General features: G+C 36.3%; 2 protein-coding genes across 3 annotated transcripts; both read right to left on the bottom strand.

The window, feature by feature from the left end:
• Window positions 1–3,969: 3,969 nt before the first annotated feature.
• Window positions 3,970–6,271, bottom strand: LOC124802916. 2 transcript variants are annotated; one of them, XM_047263985.1, is made up of 2 exons: window positions 6,209–6,271; window positions 3,970–6,086 (listed from the first exon to the last, which is right to left on the bottom strand). In XM_047263985.1, exon 2 carries the CDS (start codon window positions 5,559–5,561, stop codon window positions 4,611–4,613), a length of 951 nt encoding a protein of 316 aa, XP_047119941.1. In that variant the 5' UTR covers window positions 5,562–6,086; window positions 6,209–6,271; the 3' UTR covers window positions 3,970–4,610. The 2 variants fall into 2 exon arrangements, with proteins under 2 accessions (XP_047119941.1, XP_047119942.1); XM_047263986.1 differs by having other exon boundaries at window positions 3,970–6,072; window positions 6,209–6,246.
• A 27-nt stretch (window positions 6,272–6,298) lies between these two features.
• On the bottom strand, window positions 6,299–7,157 carry LOC124803098 (zinc finger protein 677-like). The gene is made up of 2 exons (XM_047264253.1): window positions 6,620–7,157; window positions 6,299–6,523 (listed from the first exon to the last, which is right to left on the bottom strand). Exons 1-2 carry the CDS (start codon window positions 6,978–6,980, stop codon window positions 6,489–6,491), a joined length of 396 nt encoding a protein of 131 aa, XP_047120209.1. The 5' UTR covers window positions 6,981–7,157; the 3' UTR covers window positions 6,299–6,488.
• Between the last annotated feature and the right edge of the window lie 10,722 nt (window positions 7,158–17,879).

The raw sequence follows: 17,879 nt of genomic DNA, 5'->3' as shown, positions 1-17,879 counted from the left end.
ACACAACTGGATAAAGATCACAAGTATACACAACATTTATTACCAGATACCCAGAATTAAAATTTTTAACAGAACAACGACTAGCTGATCAGATCCGTGTAATAATCAAAAATAACAGGATACCCCAGTCAGAATTAGAAAACATCAAACAACAAGTACAACAAATACTGGAACAAAATAATGTGCAATCAGAAGAAGAAGAAAATACAGTAATGGACTCAAACATCCCAGAGCAAACAAACAAAGAACACCACGCATCAATTAAACAATCAGAGGAAAACGACATATTAAGACGGCCACTAGAACAAGCACAAATAGAACACGAAGTGACACACATGTTAGATATAGAAGAAAAATTTCAGCTGACATATATAGAATACAAAGACACAAATACAGACATTAGACCATTCTTGCATAGACCGCCGAATAACCCACAAGTCGAAACAACAATAACAACTATCAACACAATCACACACAACAAAATAAATGAAAACACAACTATGGAAGAGTTACAACTACTGGTTTATATAGGAGCACTCACTACACTAAATATACACACTAGGCAGAGATCAGAACCAACCAACACACAGAAGAAACCCACAAAACCAGCATGGCAACACAGGCTACAGACCAGAATAGAAAAACTGAGAAAAGACATCGGACAGCTAACACAATTTATAAGAAATGAAATGTCAGAAAAAAAATGAAAAAGGTTACAAGAAGCGATAGAGCAATTAGATGAAAAGAAGCAGAAATTACAGGCATTGGCCAAACGACTTAGAAGATACAAAAAAAGTGAAAATGGAAGGAAACAAAACCAAACATTCAACACAAACCAAAAGAAATTTTACCAAACAATAGATAACACACACATTAAAATAGTCAATCCACCAAACATAACAGACATGGAACACTTCTGGAGCAACATATTGTCAAACCCGGTACAACATAACAGGCATGCACGGTGAATACAAGCAGAAACAGACACATACAAGATGATACCACAAATGCCTGAAGTGATAATTTTGCAACATGAAGTCACCCAAGCAATTAATTCTACTCACAATTGGAAAGCCCCTGGAAAAGATAAAATAGCAAATTTCTGGCTAGAGAAGTTCACCTCAACACATTCACATCTAACTAAATTATTTAACATATCTAAAAACAAAGATGATGTGACTTACCAAATGAAAGTACTGGCAGGTCGATAGACACACAAACAAACACAAACATACACATAAAATTCAAGCTTTCGCAACCTACGGTTGCTTCATCAGGAAAGAGGGAAGGAACAGGGATTTTAAAATACACCCAGTGAACTTCCTAATATAATCTTTCCTGATGAAGCAACCATAGGTTGCGAAAGCTTGAATTTTATGTGTATGTTTGTGTTTGTTTGTGTGTCTATCGACCTGCCAGTACTTTCATTTGGTAAGTCACATCATCTTTGTTTTTAGATATATTTTTCCCACCTGGAATGTTTCCCTCTATTATATTCATATCATTAATTTGAACCCAACAATTACGTTTGTTATTGTCACGGTTGCATTTCGAAATCTTTCCTGTCATCTTATTTTCTCTTTCTGTTTGTGCAAGTAGTTTCACTTTGTATTCACCTTCTCCTCTTTACCGAATCTACCATACAATTTTATCCTCAATAATACGTAACCCACTTCCAAACCATAACCTAAAATTTTTTTTTCCGCTTTCAACACTACCGCTGCTATAAAATCCACCGTTTCCAGTTCACAAACAGTTCCTTTCAGCTATCACACAGCCATTTCGGCGGGAGTGTCTCCCGACAGTACGCACTTGGCTGTTTTGACGTTTGGCTGCCGGAAGTCACGTGACTGTCCCTTCAGTAAACACTTTGCTGCAAGGACGGTTTTCATGCAGTGCAGTTGCATCAGTATGGAGATCACTGAGTTGCACACGTGAATACTGACGGAATTAGTTAAGCACGAAGTAATTTCCATCTTATGATTTAGTCCTTCATGTTCAATAAAAAGAATAGTGTAAAATTTCTGCAGTAGGCCCATACTGAAATTTACGTAATTGATATATGTGCGTACAGATTCGCCGAAATATTCTGCCGATTAGTGTCAGGTTTTTTTTCCCTTTCTTTCTGTGAATCTTAGTTGTTATAACGAAATGTGCGTAAAATATGGAAAATAAATGTGGTTAAAAGGTTAACACAAGGCAATACTGCTCATAAGTCTGCTACCTCGGTTTATTTTGCATTCACATGTAGGGGGACCAAACCGGGGAATATGAAGTATTTTTAATATTTTGGACGACGAAAAGCGGCTTTTAAGTAGCCATAGTATAGTTCCAGCCCTGTTGAAAACCTGCATAAGGAATGCTGTATGGTGGAAAAAGATCATGGCTAGACCTGGACAGAGTCATAATTTGTACAACTCTAGAAAACGTCTTAAAAAAATGGTGAAAATCTTGAAAGTGTTTACCCTGAGCTTAGATATAATGTAATGGATAATGCTACATGGCCCAAAAATATTGTGATGTATCGTTTTCTTTATTCCATTGTGTCGCCAATATTCCTGTGAAATAGTTTACCCTGAGCTTAGATATAATGTAATGGATAATGCTACATGGCCCAAAAATATTGTGATGTATCGTTTTTTTTATTCCATAGTGTCGCCAATATTCCTGTGAAATAATCTTTTCTGTGACAAACAGAAAGAAGAATTAAGTGTAGATGGGTCACATAGTGCTCAGAAAGTTACTCCCATAATGCCTGTATCTTAGAACTAAACTTAATGTGTTATCACTTTTTATAGAAGTGAAGCCAATTTTACTGTGTGTGTAAACATTGGTTATCAGCACTAGAAGCAGGGTAGTATAACTGAATTGAATGCCTAAATTCAATATGTGCATGGTGCAGAACACCTGCTTCCTTCGGTGATGTATCTAAATATACCAACAGAAAATCTAGTGTTAAAGAAATTGATTTTAAAAGCTACTGTGTGGACCTAGATTTTGAGTTGGCTGCTTCGGACTTATTAAATCTTATTATAATAATTGTTGTCTAGTATACCATTCTCCAGATGGCAACTTTGAAAATTTTCTCATCTAAATAGAATCTTGGCTGTGCTATTTTATGCACTTGAAATCAGAAATTGCACTGGGTGTTCATTTCAATGTACACTTTTGCAAGGAGAGTTCTAAGGAGGAAAATTTATGAATCTGTTAACAATTTATGGACTATTTGTAGCATGTCATTTACCAACCAGAGGTGATGCCTGCCTTGACACTGTTATCCCAAATCTAAATACATGGGACTATGAGATGACTTTAGTTGACCCAATGACGTCTGCCAACGGAGCACTAGTCATGGGACTTTATACAAAGAGAACTAATAATCAACCAGCTGTTTCCTAGCATTCTAATTATGTATTCACAAAAAGGATCATTAACAAGGAAACATTAAACTCTTTTCAAACAGCGCTAACTGCAGTAGACTCACAGGTGGGATTACAAGACATGGCTGTAATTAATGCATTTAAAGAGTTATTTCAGACCATCAAAACCAAATTTGATTATAGCTATCCACAGAAGACCAAAAAATGTCGCAACACAGGCAAACTCTGTGTGTGGTAAAGTATTTTGTCATAACAGACATGACATTTAAGCACTTTTGAGAATTTCAGCCAGTTTTCTTTTACATAGAAACTAAGACTTGCTGTAGCGTGACACTAAATCCTTGATTTTTGTGCTCAAACACAGTAGTAAAATCATGACAAATTCCATTACTTTCTTTGTTGTCTTTTGTTAACTCAAATCCTTTACCAAACACTGATACAGACCAATTATAATGTTTCATTGTGCAATTCAGTTTTATTTACACAATTAGATATCACTGAATTATAGAATACAGTTTGAATGAGCCAAGATTGTGGGACAGCATTATTTTAGTATATCATGATTAACAAAACTCAAAAAATGCACAAGTAAATTTAAATTTTTATTCACCTTCAACTACATGGAATCTCTCTCACTCACACACACACAAATTGACATAATGTACAAGACCACCTTTATGTGCATTAACAATATTAGGAAAAGGATAGTTTGCTATTCGCTGTAAAGGTGACATGTTGAGTTGCAAACAGGCACAATGTAAAGACTGTTACACATTTAGCTTTTGGCCAAAGACTTCTTCAGAAAAGAAAACACAAAAAGATTTACACACGCAAGCACACTCCCTGCACACGTCTCCACTATCTGCAGTGGGAGATATTGGTCATGTGTGCTTGCTAGTGTTAATCTGTTTGTGTTTTGTTTTCTGGAGAAGGCTTTGGCCAAAAACTAAATGTGTAACATTCTTTACATTGTGCCTGTCTGCAACTCAACATGTCACCTTTACAGTAAGTGGCAAACTATTTTTTTCCTAATATTGTTGGTATTCCAACCTGGAGTTTACCTTTTTTTTAACACTTAATCACCCCTCACAAAATCCTTCTCTGCTTTGTGGATAAAAATCTAGCCTGAGATTCAATCTTGGCATTCACATTTACTGGTTTTCTTCTGAGAAAGAAAAATCTTTATTAAGATTACCAATGATCTTCTTCAGATCCTTCAATACTTTGGCCTTAGTCTCCTGTCCACTGTGTTCCTTTGCTGAGTGCAACTATAGTTTCACGGTGAGACATCACATCCTGTTCAAATGTGTCAGCAGATTTTTCTGAATTGCCAGAAAGCAATGCTGACACATATTCATTGTCTGCACTAGAGGACAAGGAACACTGTTCACTCTCCTGGACAGCACCAGACAATGATTTGGCACATGCATGTATATGCTTACATATGTTAAAATTTAAAATGTTGTCTAAACAGCTGCATTTATACGAATGTACACATATGTTGCAGGTGTTACACTTAAGTGAACATTTTCTTTCGCATATCAGTTCTGAATTTTTTACAACAACATACACTTCACAACCAGTGGAAGAAAGCACTTCCCACAACCCTTCACCCCTGCATAAAATCATCCCATTTGTTATAGCTGAGCTATCGTTGTGGCTTGCTTTCACTCTTGATGCCCTAGAGCACTGCTTACATTTTGAGAGCTTCACTAAGCCCTCATATACTTTGTCTCTCACTAAACATAACAAAGCATTTAATGACTTATCCAGCCTTCTGCACTTTTTCCCTTCTAGATAACTGTATTTAATAACTTTATGTGGGGACTCCAAGTAATTGTTTGTATTAATGCCCAGTCGGTGCCTAAAACAATACGCCCACTTTTCCACTCGCTGGCAGTACATCTTAAGAAAGTACCTGCCAAATTCTGCAGTATCCGGATCATTCAATAAGTCTTCCACCACTTTCTCCAGACTACAACTAAAAACATCTATATCCAGTTCAGTCTGAAGTCGCTTTAGTGAACTAAACACTGCTGATTTTTTCTCACTACCCCCAGAAATTCTCCTTAAATTCTGAGACCAGTTCCGTTGTATACGCCAAGAACACAGCAACTGGTTTGGCACAGGTCCCATTACTGCTGACCATGCATTATAAAATGCTGGTGCATCGTCAGACATAAACACATTGGTCTTTACAGTGCCCACCCTTCTCTCTCACACATTTGAAATAAAAAGACAGTAAGCACATGTCTCCCCTATTTGAAAAACAAAATGCAACTGGCATTCCAGCACCATATCTATCAACAACGACAATAGTAAAAAGTTGAAAATCGTATGCAGTCATGCCATGAGTGCCATCCACACATATTTTATCTTCTCCATACTTTAGAAGTTGTTCGGCCTGAAAGTCTGTCATTATAATAAGAATGAAGTCTTCATCTTGAAAATTAGGATGCACTTGTTTTTGCTGCTTGAAATACAGTACTGGGTTGTCACTTTGTCTCTTCATTTCTTCGACCCACAATTTCACACTCACTGCATCATTTTCATGCTTCTTCGTTGCATAACCAATATCAAAATCCCTTTTTATATTATGCAAATCTTTTTTCTCAAGGAGATGGATTCTCTCCACACTTGCAGCGACTGGTGCACTTCGGACATCTTGTAAAACTCGTCCAACAGGAACACCCTGTGACAGCCGTCCTGAAAAAAGAAAAAAAAAGGAAATAAAAATGAAGCACATTGATAGACCCTACGTCTGTTCACACAAATAAATTTGATAATTTCATGTTTCATGTACATAAGTGTAACATAATCCATTTTACCTGCCAACTCTGCCCTCTCGTTCCCATGCAGAAATGTTCTTCCAACATCTTGGGTGTGTCCCATGTTTTCGAAAAAATTTTAAGCAGCATTTGTCCTCTGTTATTGTCACTTGCATGTTGGATGGACAAGTACTGCCTATTTTATTCGTGCCCATACTTTTCACACACCTGGCACCTGTTCCTTTAGAATTGAAATTGAAAGAGCGATGGCAGTGGTAATATCGAACACGTTTTTCTAGTCGCTCCTGCTCCGAACAATTCATTACATAACGAACATGGTTTACTTTTTGTATGAAATTTTCCACTCTCCAAAGTCTGAAAAAAATGTTAAGGCAGTATTTTTAAGTCATGTACTTGGGATCAACAAAATTTACTAAAACGTGACTAACACAATAAATATAAAAAACAAACCTGCAAGACAACCAAATTCTATCTCCTGACACTCAAAACTAACGTCATGGTTCTCTTGAATAAGTGTTCTCAGTGTGTCATAGGTGAGAAACGAGAGAGAGCACTGTGGGCAAATAATGCGGCATTTCCGACTGTTTTCCTCCGACTTCATGCCATGCACAGTTATTTGATGACGTTTTAATGAACTGCATCTCATAAATGCAATTCCGCACTGGGGACACAATTCTCTGCCTTTTCCTTTTTTAGACACATGGATATCAGGTTCATGAACTTTCCTCATATGGGCGTAGAGGTTCATTCGCATTTTAAACTCTGAACTGCATTCCTCACACTTATAGAGCGTTTCTTGGGAATCACTCATGTTTGCTAAAACAAACTAAACAATAACAAGAAACAATAACAAAACGGAACAGCAGCAACGAAATAACAACAAACAACGAAAGCAGTTAAATGGAGCACAAGGCAAACATCAACATGAATGGCGTCTTCGAACAGGATGCCTCGTCACGTGAAACCAACTTCCGGTCAGTAAACGTCAAAACAGCCAAGTGCGTACTGACGGGAGACACTCCCCCATTTCGGCTAGTTCTAATAACTTTCGCTTTTTTCCATTTCCGGTTTTCCCACATCACTGATCTTTTTTAGCCGCTTCTCACAGGCTTTAACGTCATTATTTCTTCGTCAGACAATTGTTAGCCTCATTTTCACAATCTGCCACCACAAAACCACTCCTTTTAATACATTTACACGCAGTTTTTCGAAATTTTCCCGAATTGCTCCACCCTTTAACGTGTTTTGGCGGCAACACAACTACCTAACCTTTGTGCACATCGTTGTCTACCAACCCAAGTTCACCACAGGATCAACATGGCCCAGCTATAACCAACACTTTTTCGCCTTTTTTCACACCAGATCTCCGGTTGCTTTCTAGTTCACCTTTATCTCTCCCCATATGTTTTTATTTTCATTTTCATTTCAGCCTGATGTTACACTTTCCACCTTCTAATACCATGTCACCCTCACAACATCCCCACAACGACCCCATTAAGTTTTATTTACATTGCCTCTGCCAACATGCCTTCGCCCTAGCCAGATTACACTCCCATATTTTATTTTCTCAGACTTGTCTGACATTTGGCATTACCCCCAAAGGCCTCACACTTAAAGTTCCCATCTCTGGCTGTAACCCTTCTTTCCATCAGTCCCTATACCAGTTCCAAACTGAACAATCCATTGCCCTCACTCACCTAATCCTTCACCTACACATCAACTCAGCCAATGAACACACCCGTCAACTCCTATCCTTAATAAAAGTCCTCAATCTTTCCTCTCCCACATCCACACCGGCTGTTCAGAGCATCCTCCTACAGGCCAACCGCAAATTAGAACAGCATGCCACCCTCTACCTTAAAAAACTATCCAATCTCCTAGTTTCCCACCTCCGGAAAGACAACTCACTCACCCTTCACAACCTTTCCAGCAAACCTCAACCTCCTCTCATTGCACACAGACCCAGTCAGTCTCTCCCATCTACTCAATCTCCCACTTCCAGCTCCACTCCCCCCAAAACCTCAAAATTCCAATCAACACAATCTGGAACCACAACACCCTAATTCAGTAGTTAACCTTTCCTCCAAACCTCTCTCCCAATCCGAAACCTCTGTCCTATCCAAAAATAATCCTTCCCTGTTCCTGATGAAGCAACCATAGGTTGCGAAAGCTTGAATTTTGTGTGTATGTTTGTGTTTGTTTGTGTGTCTATCGACCTGCCAGCACTTTCGTTTGGTAAGTCACATCATCTTTGTTTTTAGATATATTTTTCTGACGTGGAATGTTTCCCTCTATTATATTCATAAATTATTTAACAGTTACATTGCAGACCCATACACATTCCCTGATACACTTACACATGGAATAACTTATCTGAAACCTAAAGATCAAGCAGACACAGCAAACCCAGCTAAATATCGCCCCATAACATGCCTACCAACAATATACAAAATATTAACTTCAGTCATTACACAGAAATTAGTGACACATACAACACAGAACAAAATTATAAATGAAGAACAAAAAGGCTGTTGCAAAGGAGCACGAGGATGTAAAGAGCAACTGATAATAGATGCAGAGGTGACATATCAAGCTAAAACTAAACAGAGGTCGCTACACTACGCATACATTGATTACCAAAAACCTTTTGGTAGTGTACCCCACTCATGGTTACTACAAATATTGGAAATATACAAAGTAGATCCTAAATTGATACAGTTCCTAAACATAGTAATGAAAAATTGGAAAACCACACTTAATATCCAAACAAATTCAAATAATATCACATCACAGCCAATACAGATTAAGCGTGGAATATACCTACGAGACTCATTAAGTCCTTTCTGGTTCTCCCTTGCTCTGAACCCACTATCCAGACTTTTGGAACAGACAAATGTAAGAAAAATAGCATACTCAAGGGAAAACACACTAAACAAGAAGATTACATATTGGATAACCACAGCGACAGCATAGAAGCGTTGGAAAAAAACAGATGCCTATAAATATCTAGGATACGGACAAAAAATAGGAATAGATAATACAAATATTAAAGAAGAACTAAAAGAAAAATATAGACAAAGACTAACAAAAGTACTGAAAACAGAATTGACACCAAGAAACAAGACAAAAGCTATAAATAGTTATGCTATACCAATATTGACCTACTCATTTGGAGTAGTGAAATGGAGTAATACAGACCTAGAAGCACTCAATACACTTACACAATCACAATGCCAGAAATATAGAATACATCACATACATTCAGCAACAGAAAGATTCACATTAAGCAGAAAGGAAGGAGGAAGGGGATTTATCGACATAAAAAAACCTACATTATGGACAGGTAGACAATTTAAGAAAATTCTTTCTAGAACGAGCAGAAACTAACAAAGCAATCACTCATATAAATACATCTGCTACACCACTGCAATTTCATAACCACTTCTACAACCCTTTAGATCACATAACATCAACAGATACGAAGAAAGTAAATTGGAAAAAGAAAACACTACATGGCAGGCACCCGTATCATCTAACACAGCCACACATAGATCAAGACGCATCCAACACATGGCTAAGAAAAGGCAATATATACAGTGAGACGGAAGGATTCATGATTGCAATACAGGATCAAACAATAAACACCAGATATTACAGCAAGCATATTATTAAAGATCCCAATACAACAACAGATAAATGCAGACTTTGCAAACAACAAATAGAAACAGTAGATCACATCACAAGCGGATGTACAATACTAGCAAATACAGAATACCCCAGAAGACATGACAATGCAGCAAAAATAATACATCAACAGCTTGCCTTACAACATAAATTTATAAAACAACACGTTCCCACATACAAGTATGCACTACAAAATGTACTGCAGAATGATGAATACAAATTATACTGGAACATAACCATTATAACAGATAAAACAATACCACATAACAAACCTGACATCATACTCACCAATAAAAAGAAGAAATTAACAACACTAATCGAAATATCCATACCCAATACAACAAATATACAAAAGAAAACAGGAGAAAAAATTGAAAAATACATCCAACTGGCTGAGGAAGTCAAGGACATGTGGCATCAGAATAAAGTTGACATTATACCAATTATACTATCAACTACAGGAGTCATACCAGACCATATCCACCAGTTCATCAATGCAATACAGCTACAACCAAACTTATATATACAACTACAGAAATCCGTAGTTATTGATACATGTTTAATTACCCGAAAGTTCCTAAATGCAATATAACGTATACCGTACAGTTAAAAGGAAGTCACACTTGATCAAGGTCCGCGTCACTTTCCATTTTTTTAACCAGACATAAAGTCTGAGAAAAGGATGATAATAATAATAACATCTGTGAAGGCCCGGGAAAAGAATAGGCCTCCGGTATGTTCTGCCAGTCATAAAAGGCGACGAAAAGAACAAACCACTAATAGGGCTAACCCCCCTTTTAGTGTGATTAGTTGGTTCAGGACAGAACTAATGAAGCCTCGGACAAGCGCTGTCATCGGCGGGGACGACGCTTGAACCCTATGCCCGTCCACAATGGTAACGACACTGCTAGCCACACGGAAAATGATTTAAATCCAAATAGAGGTGTTTTGCAGGATATGCTTCCTGCAACCACTCTAGATGGAAAACAAAGACAGAGGATGAGATGGTCAGATGAAGTTAACCAACACCTCATGTTCTGTTATTACCAAGCAACAAACTTAGGAACCAACACAACTGGATACAGATCACAAGTATACACAACATTTATTACCAGACACCCAGAATTAAAATTTTTAACAGAACAACGACTAGCTGATCAGATCCGTGTAATAATCAAAAATAACAGGATACCCCAGTCAGAATTAGAAAACATCAAACAACAAGTACAACAAATACTGGAACAAAATAATGTGCAATCAGAAGAAGAAGAAAATACAGTAATGGACTCAAACATCCCAGAGCAAACAAACAAAGAACACCACGCATCAATTAAACAATCAGAGGAAAACGACATATTAAGATGGCCACTAGAACAAGCACAAATAGAACATGATGTGACACACATGTTAGATATAGAAGAAAAATTTCAGCTAACATATATAGAATACAAAGACTCAAATACAGACATTAGACAATTCTTGCATAGACCGCCGAATAACCCACAAGTCGAAACAACAATAACAACTATCAACACAATCATACACAACAAAATAAATGAAAACACAACTATGGAAGAGTTACAACTACTGGTTTATATAGGAGCACCCACTACACTAAATATACACACTAGGCAGAGATCAGAACCAACCAACACACAGAAGAAACCCACAAAACCAGCATGGCAACACAGGCTACAGACCAGAATAGAAAAACTGAGAAAAGACATCGGACAGCTAACACAATTTATAAGAAATGAAAAGTCAGAAAAAAAACGAAAAAGGTTAGGTAAAATCTCACAACAAGAAGCGATAGATCAATTAGATGAAAAGAAGCAGAAATTACAAGCATTGGCCAAACGACTTAGAAGATACAAAAAAAGTGAAAATAGAATGAAACAAAACCAAACATTCAACACAAACCAAAAGAAATTTTACCAGACAATAGATAACACACACATTAAAGGTCAAACCCGGTACAACATAACGGGCATGCACAGTGGCTACAAGCAGAAACAGACACATACAAGATGATACCACAAATGCCCGAAGTAATAATTTTGCAACATGAAGTCACCCAAGCAATTAATTCTACTCACAATTGGAAAGCCCCTGGAAAAGATAAAATAGCAAATTTCTGGCTAAAGAAGTTCACCTCAACACATTCACATCTAACTAAATTATTTAACAGTTACATTGCAGACCCATACACATTCCCTGATACACTTACACATGGAATAACATATCTGAAACCTACAGATCAAGCAGACACAGCAAACCCAGCAAAATATCGCCCCATAACATGCCTACCAACAATATACAAAATATTATCTTCAGTCATTACACAGAAATTAATAACATATACAACACAGAACAAAATTATAAATGAAGAACAAAACAGCTGTTGCAAAGGAGCACGAGGTTGTAGAGAGCAACTGATAATAGATGCAGAGGTGACATATCAAGCTAAAACCAAACAAAGGTCACTACACTACGCATACATTGATTACCAAAAAGCTTTTGATAGTGTACCCCACTCATGGTTACTACAAATATTGGAAATATACAAAGTAGATCCTAAATTGATGCAGTTCCTAAATGTAGTAATGAAAAACTGGAAAACCACACTTAATATCCAAACAAATTCAAATAATATCACATCACAGCCAATACAGATTAAGTGTGGAATATACCAAGGAAACTCATTAAGTCCTTTCTGGTTCTGCCTTGCTCTGAAACCACTATCCAACATGCTAAATAATACAAATTATGGATACAATATTACTGGAACATACCAACACAAAATCACACATTTGCTATACATGGATGATCTAAAACTACTGGCAGCAACATATCAACAACTCAACCAATTACTAAAGATAACAGAAGTATTCAGCAATGATATAAATATGGCTTTTGGAACAGACAAATGTAAGAAAAATAGCATACTCAAGGGAAAACACACTAAACAAGAAGATTACATATTGGATAACCACAGCGATTGCATAGAAGCAATGGAAAAAACAGATGCCTATAATAATCTAGGATACAGACAAAAAATAGGAATAGATAATACAAATATTAAAGAAGAACTAAAAGAAAAATATAGACAAAGACTAACAAAAGTACTGAAAACAGAATTGACACCAAGAATCAAGACAAAAGCTATAAATATGTATGCTATACCAATATTGACCTACTCATTTGGAGTAGTGAAATGGAGTAACACAGACCTAGAAGCACTCAATACGCTTACACAATCACAATGCCAGAAGTATAGAATACATCACATACATTCAGCAACACAAAGATTCACATTAAGCAGAAAGGAAGGAGGATGGGGATTTATTGACATAAAAAACCTACATTATGGACAGGTAGACAATTTAAGAAAATTCTTTATGGAATGAGTAGAAACTAGCAAAATACACAAAGCAATCACTCATATAAATACATCGGCTACACCACTGAAATTTCATAACCACTTCTACAACCCTTTAGATCACATAACATCAACAGATATGAAGAAAGTAAATTGGAAAAAGAAAATACTACATGGCAAGCACCCGTATCATCTAACACAGCCACACATCGATCAAGATGCATCCAACACACGGCTAAGAAAAGGCAATATATACAGTGAGACAGAAGGATTCATGATTGCAATACATGATCAAATAATAAACACCAGATATTACAGCAAGCATATTATTAAAGATCCCAATACAACAACAGATAAATGCAGACTTTGCAAACAACAAATAGAAACAGTAGGTCATATCACAAGTGGATGTACAATACTAGCAAATACAGAATACCCCAGAAGACATGACAATGTAGCAAAAATAATACATCAACAACTTGCCATACAACATAAACTAATAAAACAACACGTTCGCAAATACAAGTATGCACAACAAAATGTACTGGAGAATGATGAATACAAATTATACTGGAACATAACCATTATAACAGATAAAACAACACCACATAACAAACCTGACATCATACTCACCAATAAAAAGAAGAAATTAACACAACTAATCGAAATATCCATACCCAATACAACAAATATAAAGAAGAAAACAGGAGAAAAAATTGAAAAATACATCCAACTGGCTGAGGAAGTCATAGACATGTGGCATCAGGATAAAGTTGACATCATACCAATTATACTATCAACTACAGGAGTCATACCACACAATATCCACCAGTACATCAATGCAATACAGCTACATCCAAACGTATATATACAACTACAGAAATCTGTAATTATATCTAAAAAGAAAGATGATGAAACTTACCAAACAAAAGTGCTGGCAGGTCGATAGACACACAAATAAAACATAAACATACACACAAAATTCTGCTTGTGTCTGTGTATGTGTGGATGGATATGTGTGTGTGTGCGAGTGTATACCTGTCCTTTTTTCCCCCTAAGGTAAGTCTTTCCGCTCCCGGGATTGGAATGACTCCTTACCCTCTCCCTTAAAACCCATATCCTTTTGTCTTTCCTTCTCCTTCCCTCTTTCCTGACGAGGCAACCATTGGTTGCGAAAGCAGAATTTTGTGTGTATGTTTGTGTTTTATTTGTGTGTCTATCGACCTGCCAGCGCTTTTGTTTGGTAAGTTTCATCATCTTTCTTTTTAGATATATTTTTCCCACGTGGAATGTTTCCCTCTATTATATTCATATCATTAATTTGAAATCTGTAATTATTGATACATGTTCAATTACCCGAAAGTTCCTAAATGCAATGTAACATATACCGTACAGTTAAAAGGAAGTCACGCTTGATCAAGGTCCGCATCACTTTCCATTTTTAACCAGACATAATGTCTGAGACAGGAAAGAGAAATAATAATAATAACAGAAATGGTTATGGTAATAGTCAAAACAGAAACCATAGCAACCAGAACCAAGAAAACTTTCAATGCCTTCACCTGGTGCCTGTCAGGTGAAGGAAGTAAATATTTTCATGACAAGGCAATAACAAATTCAGATCAAGAGGAGTGTGATGATGAGAATGTATGTGACTTTCCTGTTAAAGTACCTAATTTTGAAAGCAAGTTTTTGGAATGTTATACTTAAACAGATCTACTGTGGCTCCTTATGGACTAGAGGTGTTTTAGCAAAATTGTTTAACTCTGAATGTTCTGTGGAATATGTAGATATTAATAGTGATTACTTTGATGTTGGTATTTTAATGTACCTTGAGCAGGAGACTTTTAAGGTTTATTATGATGAGGAGGGGTGCTTAAGTGAACATTGGTGTAAAGAGGATGAGCTTAGGTATAAAGTATTGAATGATTACACATTACCTAGTTGCTGCAGTAGAGAACATCACTTACATGGAGGTGTAGCAATATATGCAAAAACACCTCTTGCACCAAACTTTGGTAGGATAGATCTCAACATCCTTTGTGCTGAACTACATTTTGAAATGTTAGGACCAGTGATAAAGAGTATTAAGCTAGTGGCGATAGTAGTAGTAGTAGTAGTAGTAGTAGTAGTAGTGTACAAGCCACCTAGTGATGACCCATATATATGTCTTTCATGATAAATCTGAGGACCTCTTAATGTACTTCGGTATACCAAAATGGCAAGAATCATTGTACTGGAATGTTCTGTAGCTGTATATATACCGTATGTGTTCTGGCCGGAGGCAGTTTGCTCCACGCAAGTGTTGAATAAACCTTTGTTAAGTGAAGTTAGAGTTTGTCATTCATCTGCTTACACCTGACAATATAATATTGTCACTGGAGGGGATGTCAATTCAATCTTTGATGTTCTGCGGGACAAAAAATATGTGACAGAGCTCATAAATTTGCTTTGACAATTTAACCTGTACTATGTTAACTGTAAACCTACAAGGGGCTCTGCCTGTCTAGACAATATATTTACAAATGTTAAGAGAACTTGTATGTACACTGATATAATTAGTTTCCCTTTCTCAGATCATGATGCAGTATTTATTAGTATTAGTAATGTAACTTCAGATTGCACCGACCCAAAAGCCAAAATTGTGACTACTAGACCAATGAGCAGGGAGAGGATTCAGTTGGGACTCTCTCTTTAGTAGGCATGAAAATTGCTCATCTGATATTGTTTTCACCGAGCTTTTCTCTGTATTTTTAAATATATTCAAAAATAAAATCCCTCTGAAAAAATGTATAGTAAATATTAGCACTAATTACAAAAAAAGGAAAAACAAGGAATGGTATACTCCACAATTTGGGCAACTGAAAAATATTGTTATGCCATATTCTGGCCTGTACAAAAATAGTATATCAGAAGTTATAAAGAATTGTATGCTACAGCTAAGCATAAGTATAGGCAGGCAATCAGTGGAGCAAAGAAACATTATAATATAGTAAACACTGAAAAGTCCAAAAACAAATGAAAGAAAGCCTGGAGTGTAATTAATTATATTGCCCATACTAAACAAAAGATGATATTGTCATACCCCAGAAGAATTTAATAAATTTTGTATCCAGTCCACTGGAGAAATTAGTAGTTCAATAAACAAACCTCCTTAAACTGCACTTAGTATCATGGACAACTGCTTAGAAAAGCCTTTCCTGAGCACTTCCACTTTCACAGAAGTGTATCTAAATACTATCCTGAAAATAGTGAAAAATTTCAGACCTTCAGCTAGTGTTGATTACTATGATTTGTCATTTAATTTGTTGAAAGATTTTATTGACTTTATAATTTATCTTTGAACTTATTATGTAAATAAATGTCTTGTAGGAAGTAAGTTCCCTGATAAACTAGAAATTTCTAAAGTTGTGCCCATATATAAAAAAGATGAAAAGAACTGTTCCATTAGCTATAAGCCCATATCCATCACTCCTGTTTTTTCTCAAATTTGTGAAACAATAATTACAATCAAGTTAGTTTTTACTGGGGCAAATCAAATGTAATCAGTGATAAGCAATTTGTGTTTAGGAAAGGTAAATCCACAACTGATGCAATGGATTCCTTAGTAAAATTTATCCTAGATGTGTTTGAGGCTAGGGGCTACACCCAGGCTATGTCTTGTGACCTGAGCAGAGCTTTTGAGTGTGTAAAGAATAATACTTTGTTGAATAAGCTACTCTATTATGGTTTTGATGGCAACAGTGTAAATATGTTTAAATCTTTCTTAGAGAACTGCACACAAGTTGTGTACGCTTGTAGAAAGAAATCAAATTTGGTTTATGTTAGGTCTGGAGTGCCACAAGTGTTGGTGCTCAGACCTTTATTGTTTCTGTTAATGATTAATGATCTGCCTTTATTCATAAATTCCCACACAATATTGTACGGTGTTACACAACTTTCATAAATAAAAGCTCAAATCTAGCCACATGGAAAACATTGACCGAAAATACCCTTGCTCAATCATCATTATGATTCAGAGTGAATGGTTTCTTGCTAAACGAAAGTAAAACCCCAGAACTTTACTTTAGCTTGAAGGAGATCCCTAACCACCATGAATTAGAAACCATTAAATTTTTAGGTGTTACTGTTGACAACAAATTGACCTGGGAACCACACATCAAAAATATATCGGGTAGACTTTCAAGAGTCATTTATCTAGTTAGAAATTTTCAGATAACTATGTAATATCAGCATATTTTGCTTTCTTCCAAAGCGTTATATCACATGGAATTTTATTGTGGGGTAGTAATTGTCACATAAACAACATTCTACTTTTGCAGAAGAAAGTATTAAGCATAATTACTGATTCTGGTAGATCAGAACACTGTAAACCTCTGTTCATTAAATTGTAATGTCTGGCAGTAGTAAACCTATTCATTTATAATGGTCTGTTGTACATTAGAAACAATATTTCAAAATTTGTATTGAGAAGTGATATTCATAGCTACACTATGTGATCAAAAGTACCCAGACACCTGGCTGAAAATGTCTTACAAGTTTATGGTGCCCTCTATCGGTAATGCTGGAATTTCACTCTCTAATGTGTACATTCAATCAGGTGCCAGAAGGTTTCTTGGGGAATGGCGGCCCATTCTTCACAGAGTG

Source organism: Schistocerca piceifrons, chromosome 6, assembly GCF_021461385.2.
Source record: "Schistocerca piceifrons isolate TAMUIC-IGC-003096 chromosome 6, iqSchPice1.1, whole genome shotgun sequence".
Classification (NCBI taxonomy): domain Eukaryota; kingdom Metazoa; phylum Arthropoda; class Insecta; order Orthoptera; family Acrididae; genus Schistocerca; species Schistocerca piceifrons.
This window is presented reverse-complemented; position numbering and strand designations above follow the sequence as displayed.

What these genes read in the sequence shown, in the direction of transcription:
- LOC124802916 (XM_047263985.1), bottom strand. Translation starts at nt 5,561, where the DNA reads ATGTCTGACGATGCACCAGCATTTTATAATGCATGGTCAGCAGTAATG.
- LOC124803098 (XM_047264253.1), bottom strand. Translation starts at nt 6,980, where the DNA reads ATGAGTGATTCCCAAGAAACGCTCTATAAGTGTGAGGAATGCAGTTCA. An exon ending in AGAATTTGGTTGTCTTGCAG is followed by an intron (nt 6,524 to 6,619) that starts GTTTGTTTTTTA and finishes CATTTTTTTCAG; the next exon opens with ACTTTGGAGAGTGGAAAATT.